General features: G+C 26.6%; 3 protein-coding genes across 3 annotated transcripts; all 3 read right to left on the minus strand.

The window, feature by feature from the left end:
- Positions 1–1145: 1145 nt before the first annotated feature.
- On the minus strand, positions 1146–5755 carry PmUG01_05021300 (lipase maturation factor, putative; the record flags this gene model as incomplete). Its single annotated transcript, XM_029003410.1, has 14 exons — positions 1146–1220; positions 1392–1576; positions 1772–1879; positions 2054–2142; positions 2258–2292; positions 2685–2759; positions 2939–3075; positions 3355–3436; positions 3660–3718; positions 3861–3941; positions 4234–4382; positions 4577–4749; positions 4941–5099; positions 5522–5755. 14 exons carry the CDS (start codon positions 5753–5755, stop codon positions 1146–1148), a joined length of 1641 nt encoding a protein of 546 aa, XP_028860359.1.
- Positions 5756–7196: 1441 nt separating this feature from the next.
- On the minus strand, positions 7197–9049 carry DRE2 (Fe-S cluster assembly protein DRE2, putative; the record flags this gene model as incomplete). Its single annotated transcript, XM_029003412.1, has 5 exons — positions 7197–7211; positions 7480–7526; positions 7825–7870; positions 8108–8332; positions 8582–9049. The coding sequence occupies 5 exons, from the start codon at positions 9047–9049 to the stop codon at positions 7197–7199; spliced, it is 801 nt and encodes a 266-aa protein (XP_028860360.1).
- Positions 9050–10673: 1624 nt separating this feature from the next.
- PmUG01_05021500 (conserved Plasmodium protein, unknown function) lies at positions 10674–12335 on the minus strand (the record flags this gene model as incomplete). Its single annotated transcript, XM_029003413.1, has 2 exons — positions 10674–11594; positions 11988–12335. 2 exons carry the CDS (start codon positions 12333–12335, stop codon positions 10674–10676), a joined length of 1269 nt encoding a protein of 422 aa, XP_028860361.1.
- Between the last annotated feature and the right edge of the window lie 741 nt (positions 12336–13076).

Genomic DNA, 13076 nt, shown 5'->3' on the forward strand with positions numbered 1-13076 from the left:
ATTTCATTTTAAAATGTTTACGTTCTTTTAACCGTAAAAATAATAGCAGCAACTTAGGGAAAAATAAATGCCTAACATTATTTAATAACTTGGTAGGGTAAAAAAAAAAAAAAAGAAAGAAATATGGAAATAAAAAAAAGAAAGAAATAAGGAAATAAAAAAAAGAAAGAAATATGGAAATAAAAAAAAGAAAGAAATATGGAAATAAAAAAAAGAAAGAAATAAGGAAATAAAAAAAAGAAAGAAATGAAGAAATGAAACGAAGAAATAAGCTGAAGAGATGAAGTGAATAAGGTGAAGAAATAAAATGAATGAATAAATATATAAACAGTATGTAATAAATAAATAAATAAAAGGGATCGAGTGCAAAAAATAAAATTCAAGCATGTTTTCGCTGAAATTCAAATGAATAAAATTTTAAACTGCTGAAAAAATGAACATAAATAAGCTTGACATAAGTATACCAAGTATACCACAAAAAGTTTTCATTTTGCAAAGAGAAAAAAATATATATCTATATATATATTTTATATACATATATACACAAAATAGGCAAAATATGCATAACATGGATAATAAGCGATATATACAAAATTGGCAAAATAGGCAAAGTATACAAATATGTGACATATAGAAAATATGCAAAATTGATCCTTTTTTTATTCTTTTAACTTGCTCGATTTAATCCTCTTTAATTTTAAAGTTTCTATAATACCAACTTGCCTTCTTAACCAGTATTTCCCAAATTCCCACTTTTTCTTATCCTGTTTATTTTTTATTTTTTTTTTAAAAAAAATATTCGAAAAATGCAGCTTTAATATTTTTTATGTATATAATAAACTACTATAAAATATAAGAATGGAGGGACAACGTGGAATAAGAATTATCATCTATTTCACAAACATGCACCACGTATATACTCTCACGTACATGTATTTTTGTATGATAACATCCGTATGTATTCTTAACATTTGTTTTTTTTTTTTTTTTTTTTATATTTAATATGTTACCTGCAAAATGGAAGTATTCGTTAATTCATCATTTGCATTGTGTGCTAAGGCTGAGAAAAAAGAGAAAAAAAAAGGAACATATGAATACACATAATATACACACAAACATGAACAACACAAATAAAATCATTCGTGTCAACCTGTCATCGACATTTTGTAGTCATAGTAAGCTAATCTTATCATCAGAGGTACTCTTCGCATTTGCTCCTCCTGAATAGGTAAAAGGACGAGGAGCGAAAAAAGGTTAAGCCATGTTAAGTAGAAAAGGTGTACATCCCTTGAAAAGGGAAATATATATGCGTGTATGTATATATATGTGCACTTATATATGCATGCTCGTAAATATTTGTGTCTGTATATATACTTATGTGATATCATTACACCAATCATGGACGCCAAGTGCTCCTGCCGCATGCACAGTTTCTTTAAAAAGGAGCATATATAAATTGGATATGTGTTCTTTTCATAATTTTCATTTTTGAAATAATCGGCAAAAAAATGCAGTTTCCATTCCAGCCTAGGCAAATGGCCCCACCACAAAACTGACCCTATTTTGTTTAAATTATCTAAAAAAAAAGGTGGTGAACATAATACAAAAAAAAAAAAAAAAAAAAAAAAAAAAAAAAGTATAACATGAAATTTTAACAAGATAATATATGTATAGCCGCGTTTTATTCAGCATGTGCACAGGTGCTCACAGTAACACTCCATATGGAGCAACAACCTTTAACAATATTTTTTGTACACATTATTGTGCTCACCTATTTTGTTCTTAAAATATAGAGGTTTCCATTCGTACCTCTCTCCCATTTTGTGTAATTCTTTTATCACGATTTCCCCCCTGTGTGAACGAGTATAAGTTAGCATAGCTACTCAAAAAGGAGGGGTAAAAATAAAACATCATATACAGAACGATCGCATAAATTTGCATAAAAATAAGGGTATTAATGGAGGAGAAGCACATATACATACATATATGCATAAATACATGCTTCCATTGCAGACGCACTCCTTATATCTTCATTTTATCTGTTTTAAAGTACCATAGGAATTACAAATATTTAGGGGACAAAATAAGCAGTAAATGTAGTAAACAAAATGAAAGCACTTGAAGTCGTACACATTCCACTGTCTGCATATAGGGAACAAAAGAAAAAAAAAATAATAATAAAATAAAAAATCAAATATATTGTTAAAACTTAAGTATAAATGAATTACAAATGTGTTTTTCCCTTTTCTTCGTCTACTCAGTGAAAGGAACAAAATTGATAAGGACAACAAACTGAAAAAAAAAAAAAAAAAAATACATATACATACATACATACATACATACATACATACATACATACATACATACATACATACATACATACATACATACATACATACATACATACATACATACATACATACATACATACATACATACATACATACATACATACATACATACATACATACATACATACATACATACATACATACATACATACATACATACATACATACATTTATATGTACAATCATATGTACATATAAACGTACACATGTGTATACACGTACATGTGCGTATCTACATCAATGTAAATATACCACATCCACGTCTACACATATATATACACTTCTTTTGAAGCCTCTTTTCGAGCAAAAAAAAAAAAAAAGAAAGGGTGTTACAAAATAAAATAGTAGAATGATGACGTCCACTAGAGAAACCAACAAATAGATCGACGTGTTGATAATTGCATTATTCTGTAATAAAATGGGAAAGCAAAAATGATAAAAAAAAAAATAAAATGAAAAATACTGAACAAAAAAATAAAGAAAAATAAAGAAAAATAATGGAAGGAAAAGAAAAAACTGTAGTAATTGTAAAAAAAATTGATATTACATCCTGTTCTATTTTGAAAGTACGAGCATATTCAAATTACCTTATAAAGAGCAGGGACTCCTCTCGAATAAGAAAATGAGTTTAAAATCGAATCGTCAAAAGACGAAAAAAACAAAATTAAACAAATATAAGAAAAAAATATATAGTTGCAGATAATATAGCAGGTTATGTGAACACCTGTAAAGATAGAACGTCAGGTTATGTACAATAACAAAAAAAAAAAAAAAAGGTTAAATATGTTTGAGCAGAGAAGCAGGTATGTTAATGCGTCCATTGTGGGTAATTATATAGCTATTTCGGAGTAAAAGTTCGATAATGTAAGCAGTGAACGGTGAACACTGAACATTGAACATTGAACATTGAATATTTAGACTGATATGCACTTCAACACATACACACACACATAGGTAGACTGACAGGGTGATACATGGACACACTTGCGTTTTATCCCTCAACTACTCAGTTTCTTACTCACAAAAAGGACAAAAAAAAATATTCTCAAACTTGACGAGCAAAAAATAAACCACGAAAATAAAAGCTAAAAAAATAAAAAAATAGTAAAAAAAATAAAAATAAATAAAAATAAAATAAATAAAAATAAAATAAATAAAAATAAAATAAATAAAAATAAAATAATAAAAATAAAATAATAAAAATAAAATAATAAAAATAAAATAATAAAAAAAAAAAATATCAAATTACGACAACGTTTTAGTACAATAAACATAAAAGCCCCAAAACGCTCAGTTCATTTCACGTACCTCGGAAATGATAACCAAAAAACAAATCAACTTTTTGTCAAATTTACAATTTGCTATATCTGCAGTAAAAGGGGAAGAAAAAATAAAAATATGAAGCTGCTCATTTTATAAAATATCACTATAAAATTATGCATCGATATATGCCCCTTTATATTTGCGTTTGTGGGAGCCTGTATATTTTCTCAATTTAATAAAAATAACGTGAGAGTATTGAAGGGACAGGTTGACAGAAAAATAAATTTTGAAAAGACTCCAGGTGTAACCACTGCGAACTGTTATGAACTGACAAAGAAAAAAAAAAAAAAAAATAGGACAAAACAAAATTAAATTAAATTAAATAAAATTAAATTAAATAAAATGAAATAAAATAAATAAAATGAAATAAAATAAATAAAATGAAGTAATATAAATAAAATGAAGTAATATAAATAAAATGAAGTAAAACAAAATTAAGGTATATAAAATAAAAACTCATGTTTGCGCTTTATTCGTTCCCCTTAATTCCACATTATGCAATCATGGCATAAAAGCCACTCATTTTTGTTCGTGCCTCTTTTAATTTAATTTTCATTACCAAACTTATGAGCTGCTGAATTAAACAAAATTTTAAAAGAAACTAACCGCAGAAGACAAATTACTAATGTGTTTGAGTTTTTCAAATAGTAGCTGTCCGATAAATTTAAAAATATTAAAAGAAACCCCAACTCATTCATTAATAAGTCGCTGAAGGGAAAGAAGGGGAAATAAAAAAGACATAAATTGGGGCACACACATATACACACACGCAAATAGGAAAATATGCATATACATATATACATATACACTCATGTATATATATGTGCTTGTGTGTGTGTATGTTTTCCCCGTCTTGCTTAATTTCTCTCATTAATTTTTTCCTTTTTCAGTTTCTTCTGTACCACTGAAAAATCATAAAATCCCTCATCACAATTTTGAAGCAAATGTGCAAAATAAATAGGACAATAAACAAAATCAAGGAAAGAAATATTCTAAAAAAATCATTCTGTATACGTTTTTGAATTAAAAAATTTAAAATTGATAACAATACCCCAACTTTGCAAAATGTCTTCACCTAATTTTAAAATAATTATTGAGCATACACAATGAAGGAGTTGTTTCTAATGTTGTAAAGTTTCTTTTGTTAGTTTGTCAGTCTGTTTTTTCTTTTTTCTTTTTTCTTTTTTTTTTTTATTATTGACCTTTTTGACTTATTTTTATTTCCTCAGTTTTTCCCAGCTTTTCTTTTTTCTCCTCTCATCTTACCTTTATCCTCTTCCTTATTACATATTTCCAGAATTTGTACACAAAAAGCACTATATGGTACACTAAAAAAAAGTCAATATCTTTTAACTTTTTTTTAATCTTCTTCAGATATTTATCTACTGGTAATATTCCACATCTTAATCCAATTAATAATTCAACCTAGAGATTAGGAAAAAAAATAAGTAAAATAAAAAAAAACAAATCATCATTTTGATTTTCGTCTAACGAGTACCAGAGATATGACTAGTTAAAATGTTTTAAAATATAATGTAGAATTTTTATTTTATTTTATTTTATTTTTTTATATTATTATTTTTTTTTATATTATTATTTTTTTTTATATTATTATTTTTTTTTACATTTTTATTTTTTTTTATATTTTTATTTTTTTTTATATTTATATTTTTTTATTTTTTTTTCCTTTTTGCAAAAATAAATATGCGAGGGGTAACACAATGCGGAGTTCTCTATAATTATGTAAATATGTGTTAGTCGAATGCCCATACAGTTACAATCGCACATGCTGATATATATATATACGTATTGGTTAATTTTTCAATAATTTTTTCTCTTCGTAGTACCTGCACTCCTAATGATAGAAAAGATATGAAATACAAAATATTCGAGTACGTTAGGATGTAACGCGACGTTGTTAGATGCAAGTACTTGTCTAGATTGTTAATAGTTGATATACAAAATATGTAAAATATAAAGCAAGTGATTACACAGCAATTTTGTTTCTTTAATTTAAGTTTGTTATGATTGTTTTCCTTAATATTATAACTACTACAATTATTATTTTTTATTACATCCATTATTTTTATTTAAGCAGCACGTTAAGTCGTCCTCACACGAGAAGAAGCAGATGCGCATAAGCATATTACTCACAACAACAAACGTGCCCGCATATGCGTAAAATATACTCCTTATGCTACATACAAATATATACGCACAAATGTGTACACACAAATATATACATACAAATATGTACACACAAATATATACATACAAATATATACGCACAAATATATACATACAAATATATACGCACAAATATATACATACAAATATATACGCACAAATATGTACATACAAATATATACATACAAATAAGGGCACGTGTATGTATGTATGTATGTATGTGTAAATGTATATCCCATTAAGCGTTTGCACAATAGTACGAAAGTCGACGCATTTATTTTAATTTATGCAACTGCATCTCCCCCTTATATTTAGCTTCACGTTATATTTTGTTTTGATTCATTCGTTAGATTTAACATTTTTCCTTCTAATAGAACAACTTATACTGTTCATTATTTTTATATGTACACAAAGTAAGTATAATAAGCTTGTTCGTTAAGGAAGCTTTTTTATTTTATTTTTATTTATTTTTTTTTTCAGCAGTAAACTTTTTTTTTTTTAATTTTCATTAACCCAAATAAGTCTATTAAAAAATTAGAAAACTTCCTTATAAAAGTCGTGTTTTACACTAAGGCAAATATATAACTTTATTCATTTTGTATCAAAAAAAAAAAAAAAAAAAAAAAAAGGAAAACAGTGCGAGGAAGTGAACTAAAATAGATTTTTTAATTTTCAGCGCAGGCACAAAAATATGCTTACATACACGAATACATATATATTTTATAATAACATTAAGAGAAAAAGGAAACAATTCTTTGCAGGCATGAAAATACGAATTAAGTAGTCTCATGAAGCATAATATTTTCCAAAAATAATAAAAACGAATACACCACTAAAGAATATTGGGTGTTTATTTAAAAAAAAAAAAAAAAAAAAAAAAAAAGTTAAAGGCTTTAAAAATTTTAAAAGTATAAGACGTGTGAAACGTGTGAGAAATATACGAAGCAAAATGCAGTTATAACCACTGGAATGATATAGTATTATAGTGTTTAATTAAAAGGAAAAAGGGAACTAAAATTTTTGTTCCATAAATTAAAAAATAAAAATCAAACATTGGTCTCTATGCAAAAGGGAATTCTTTTTTTTTTTTTTTTTTTTTTTTTTTTTGTTCTTTTAATATATATTACTTTATTAAATTTCATTATATCTTATTTTATTTTAATTTATTTATTTCCCATAAAATAGGGGTACAAAAAAATTATTCCAACAAGTCGTTCATAAAAAAAAAAAATTTACATATTCATTTAAAAAAAATAAGAGACTAATTTTATAAGCATTTTTTTTCATATAGGTAAGAATAATTTATTATTTGAACAGATGGCCCCAATTGTTAAATCAGTTAGATTCATTCTGACGGTAAAAAATAAAACAAAAAAAAAAAAAAAAAAAGATAGAAAATAAAGGGATATACAATGAGAAAAACGAACAGATAACAAATGTAACGTCAAGCAGTAAATTGTACATTTAAAAATAAATACACAATGGAAATTATAAAATATAAAATGCAAAATGCAAAATGCAAGATGCAAGAAACAAGAAACAAGATGAAAAACCGTTTTACAGGTATGCGTGAAAAATAATTTATTTTACTTATTTTCAAAAGTTCACTATAACTTACATTCAAATTAAGCTTTACATTTTCGCCCGGTTGAAATGCTGGTAAACCTGGAAATTTCAAAGGGAAAAAAAAAAAAAATTGAAATAAAACAAAGTAAAATAGAACGATATGAAACAAAATGGAATAAAATAAAATATAATAAAACGAAACGAAAGCACAGTATATGACATAAAGACAAATGCATGAGCTATATAACAGATGCAAATTAACAACACATGAACATGCGCACATATGTACATAAGTGTTTGGGCTTGCAGGTCAACAATAAACATGTTAAGGCGAAAGAGCACTTAAAAAATATAAAGAGAAAAAGCTTCAAAAAAAGGCAAAAGAATGAAAACAAACCTTTGTAAGGGCAGGATGCACATCTGAAGGCATCTCCCAGATAGCACTAAAGAAGGAAGAGTGGGGAAGAAAAAAAAAAAAAAAAGAAATCAAATAACAAATTAGGTAAACTGAACATTCGCTTGTCCTTTGTTGTATGTACATTATACACACACATGCATACACATATACCAACATTAATTCATGGACATACACAGAAACATACGAGCGGATACACAACAACACACTCAATCCACATATGCAGTCGTATATATATATATATATACATGCATGAATGCATTACATTTCCGCAAGAAGAAACTACATTTTCAGTGATATATTCGACATTTTCACCAATAATAATTTTCTCCTGATTTATTGCATTTTTCTTTTTCCCACAAGTACAATTATCACAAACTCGATTTACAACTTTCTTTTTGTCATCCTCATCTTCATATGCTTCCCCTTCTCCTGAACTTAAATCATTTTCGTCTTTATTCGATAAAAAGTCCGGTTTCTCAGCCGTTACCTTGAGAAAAAAAAAAAAAAAAAAAGTGATACGGTGATAGACATATAAGATGAACGAGAGAAAGAAGTGTAATTAAGGGTATAATCATTAAAGAAGATATAAAAACAAATTCAATCAAAACTACTTGTACGTACTAAATGTTTTCATATATTTAACATGCGGAACTAAATTTCGATGCAACAATTCCAGCATTTATTTATTCACGTATTATGTTATGTGCATTATATATATTATGTTCTGTACACTTACATTTATAATGACCCCCTTCTCAGCAAAAGTAGTTTCGTTTGAAATATTGACGAAGCCATTATATAAGCACTCTTTCTTCAATTTTTTTAAAATTTCTATATTGTCTTTATTACCGCTCTTACTGTTGCTGTTATTACTTCTGTTCCTGTTACGCTTCTCTGGCGATTCGTGCTCAGCACTCTCATCATGCGTATCACTGTTGTTATTTATATATATGATCAGCTTCAATATCCCATTTTTATTTAAACATTTTTGCACTTTAAGTAAAATACTGTCTTCCAATTCCCACAAAAAAGAGTAGTCCTTATAAGTATACAGTAATATATTGTTATATTTCTTATATATTTTTTTTTTTTTAAAATTGAACACACTAATTGTTGGTACAAGCATTTCGTAGTACTTTTTCCTGAGCAACTCACAAGGCCCATCGTCATTTAAAATTATTAAGGTTTCTTCAAAATTCATCATTTTAAAAAAAAAAAAAAAATAATATAATATATGTTTGTGCCCCTTTTATAAATATAAACTAATACGTACGAAATGTTCACACGATACACTTTTTTTATTCTTTCACATTTTAGCTCCCCCTAGTTGAACAAAAGTATCACTTCATTTTTTTTACTTTATCTTCTTATTTCGTTATATTTTTATTTTTTATGGGGAATACTATTTAAAAATAATTATGCTTTACTTCGCATCCTTTTTATTTTATTTATTTAATAAATTATTTAAAGATCTATATATCTATTTTTTTAATTAATTGTTTATCTATTTGTTTAATTGTTTATCTATTGGTTTAATTAATCATCTATTAGTTTAACTATTTATCTATTTGTTTAATTGTTTATCTATTTGCTTAATTGTTTATCAATTTGCTTAATTGTTTATCTATTTGTTTAATTGTTTATCTATTTGTTTAATTATTTATCTATTTGTTTAATTATTTATCTATTTATTTTATTTTAATTCATTTTTTTTTTTTTTTTTGGCAATTTTGATTAACTGTCAATGCAATTTTGTTATACTTATGTCTTCAAAAGTCGAGGAAATTAAATGACGCTATTTTCAATATTTCGGAAAAAAGAAAAAAGAAAAAAAAAAGAGATCAAAGGCGAACAAAAAGGGGCTTGCTGTTTATTCAAAAATTAAAATGTATTAAATTATATCAAATTATATCAAATTGTATCAAATTGTATCAATTTGTATTAAATTGTGTTAAGTTGTATTAAACTGAACTAAATTAAACTGAATTAAATTAAACTGAATTAAATTAAACTGAATTAAATTAAATTAAATTATATTTTTCTCATCTTTTCTTTTTTTTATAAAAAAGGGTACAAAAGAAAAACATATTTGTTTCTTCCTTTTTTCTTCCATTTTTGCTGATGCCATGTGCCGTCAGATATAATGAGCTACGACAAATTTGATACGCATATATATATATCAGCCCCTTTTCCCTTACTATGCTTTTGTTTTCTTCGAACTGTGTAATAATGCCAATAAAACAAAAAAAAAAAAAAGAAAAAAAAAGTTGCACAAAAAACACGAAAAAGTATCCAAGCAACTCGTAAAAGCTGCCAAAAAAATTGCCAAAAAACTGGCGAAAAGTGCCTGAACAAAAATGCAGCTTAAATTGGGGGACAGGCTTTCAAACGTCAAACACAAACTTGAAGTACGAAAAGGTACTTAACAACAAAAAAAAAAAGGAAAAAAATTATGCATAAAAATACGAAACAAATACAAAACAAATACGAAACAAATGCGAAACAAATGCGAAACAAATGCGAAACAAAAGCGAAACAAATGCGAAACAAAAGCGAAACAAATGCGAAACAAAAGCGAAAAAAATTCTTGTAAGCCTTTACAAAATGGGGAAAATAATGCAAAGATATAGGTATCTTTTAATATTATAATTTTAAAAAAAATATATTTACGCAAAATTTGCGTGAAACTTATGTGAAACTTGAGTGCAATACACACCAAATCTTCGCCAGATTTACACGAATTATAGGAGAAAAATTAAATGTGCAGGTATAAAATTTTTTATTTTTAAAAAAAATATGAACATTTAGGGTTTTTCCAACTAACTCCGCTATTTAAAATTGTAATATTTTTTTAAAAGTTCAATATCAAAATCTTCACCATCTTCAAACGATTCATAATAAGTCTCGTCTTCATCCATTTTTTCTTGTTCATCGTTACTTAAATCAATTTTACTGATATATGAAAAACGTTCGCACTGTTCTTCCTGCCCTTTTGTTTTCCCATCTCGTGCATCGTCCTCTGCTGTAATAACATCACTCATGACGCTTTTTCCAAATAACAGTTGACTATCACTAGTGCAGTTATGCAATTCGTTATTTAAACAGTGAGTTCCATTGAGCAAATTATTTGCAGCACAGTGTTCTTCATACGAATTAACTACGCTTCTGCCCTTTTGTGGTATTAAAAAGGTCGTAACCTCCGCTTCAACACCCTTAATGCCTTTTTCCATGCACTCCTTATATTCATCAAATTCATCATATTTTTTAAATTCATCAAATTCATCATATTTTTTAAATTCATCAAATTCATCATATTTTTTAAATTCATCAAATTCATCATATTTTTTAAATTCATTATATTCATCAAATTTATTATTTTCATTATTATCATTATTTTCAATTAACATGTGCTCGTAGGGGTTTTCACTGTCTAACGACATGGTACCAATCATACTTATTAACGTATTTTCATATTCTTTTTTCAGCATATATTTCAAATCTTCTTTTGTCAATTTTAAAACCTCATTAGGTGGTAATAAACTTAACTTTTCTTTTAATTTTCGTTTTCTTTCTCTATTTAATTTTATGGAAATTTCCCATATAAATCGACCAATGTTCATCCATAAACTTTTCGTTGGTTCACAGAATATCATTTCTAACTCTAAAAAGGAGTTTAACATACGTTCGTTTATTCGGACAATAACTGGATGCATGTAGCTCCTCTTCATTTCTTCAACGACTAAGTAGGCCTATATGGAGGGAGACAGGGGGAAAATGTAATGAAAAGGATGGTGATGTACGAAGATGAATCAGATGCAACATAATACGATAACGTGAAAATGGTATAACCAAACGTAATAGAATAAAATATAATAAAACATAATAAAACATAATAAAATATAATAAAACATATTAAAACAAAATAATATAAAAGGAAAAAAATAAAGGGCATACAGCAAATACGTCTAGTACAATATAACACAGCTGTGATGTGGAAGCTGTGTAAACAAAAGGAACAAAAGGGGATGGGGGGAGGAGAGACGAGGACATTCGAAAACGAGAATGTCCAAAATGCTCTCTCCTTACTGTATCATTTACTTCTTTAAACGTTAGAATAATATAATAATATTTCATATGCTTACATTTTCATTTTTCTTCCTGTGATTTAATATATACGAGAGTACAAGTATAGAATAAATAACTTCATCATATTTATATCCTTCGTTCAAATATTGCTGAACAATATTCTCAAATAAGGTAAAGTTGTATTCACACAATGAATTCCATAATTTAAAATAATATATTCTTTTTATTACATTCTCATTTTTTCCATTCTTTAATTTATTGTTTAAAAAGACTTTTTTATTTTCATACTGATTGAACACATAGTCCTTTTTTAAAATTAAGGAATCCTCATTTACTCGGGGAGCGCTATACACATGTTTCGTGAAGTAAATCGACGGGTATATCTTTAAATGCCTTTTTATCATTTTATAAAAAAAAAGGAAAAAAAAAAAAAAATTATTATCCGTAAGATGTTTGTAAGCTCTGCTCCATAATGACCCGGGCGCGCGTAAATTAAAATGTGAACGAGTACATATGATTACGTATATATGGCTACGTACTTACGATTGTGTACATATGCCCATGTACATGTATTTACGTATGACTACTGGGCTGAATGGCTCCGCCAAAGAAATCAAAATTTGCTACAAAAATAGCCGCTGTGTAATGTTTCAAAAATATAATGAGCTCTCTAACCAATTTAAACAAGTATATATTTTTAATCCTTGTTATAATAATATAGTATATAGTTGAATGTTCCCTCATATATTTTTTTTTTTATTTCTTTTTCTTTTTTTTTTTTTTAAAAAAATAATTTATCTCCTTCAAAATGAAGATGACCTAAAAAATAAGATAACCTTTATTCAACATATTTGAAATTACATCCAATTTGGGGGTATCCCATTTAAGCATGCAAAAAATTTGCTGTCATGATAAAAGAAAGGCACGATACATAGTCATATATATAGTATATATATATATGATATATATGTATGTACGTTTGTATACGCGTATGCATGTATTTATGTATATGTACTTACATGTATGTCGCTACTGTTAAGTTTAAGCATGCACTTCCTGCATGCTTAACATTATATAATATTGTATATATGTTCACTAACATATTAATCAAAATTAAATCCTTTTTCGCAAAATAATCCTCATCT

Source organism: Plasmodium malariae (assembly GCF_900090045.1).
Source record: "Plasmodium malariae genome assembly, chromosome: 5".
Lineage (NCBI taxonomy): Eukaryota > Apicomplexa > Aconoidasida > Haemosporida > Plasmodiidae > Plasmodium > Plasmodium malariae.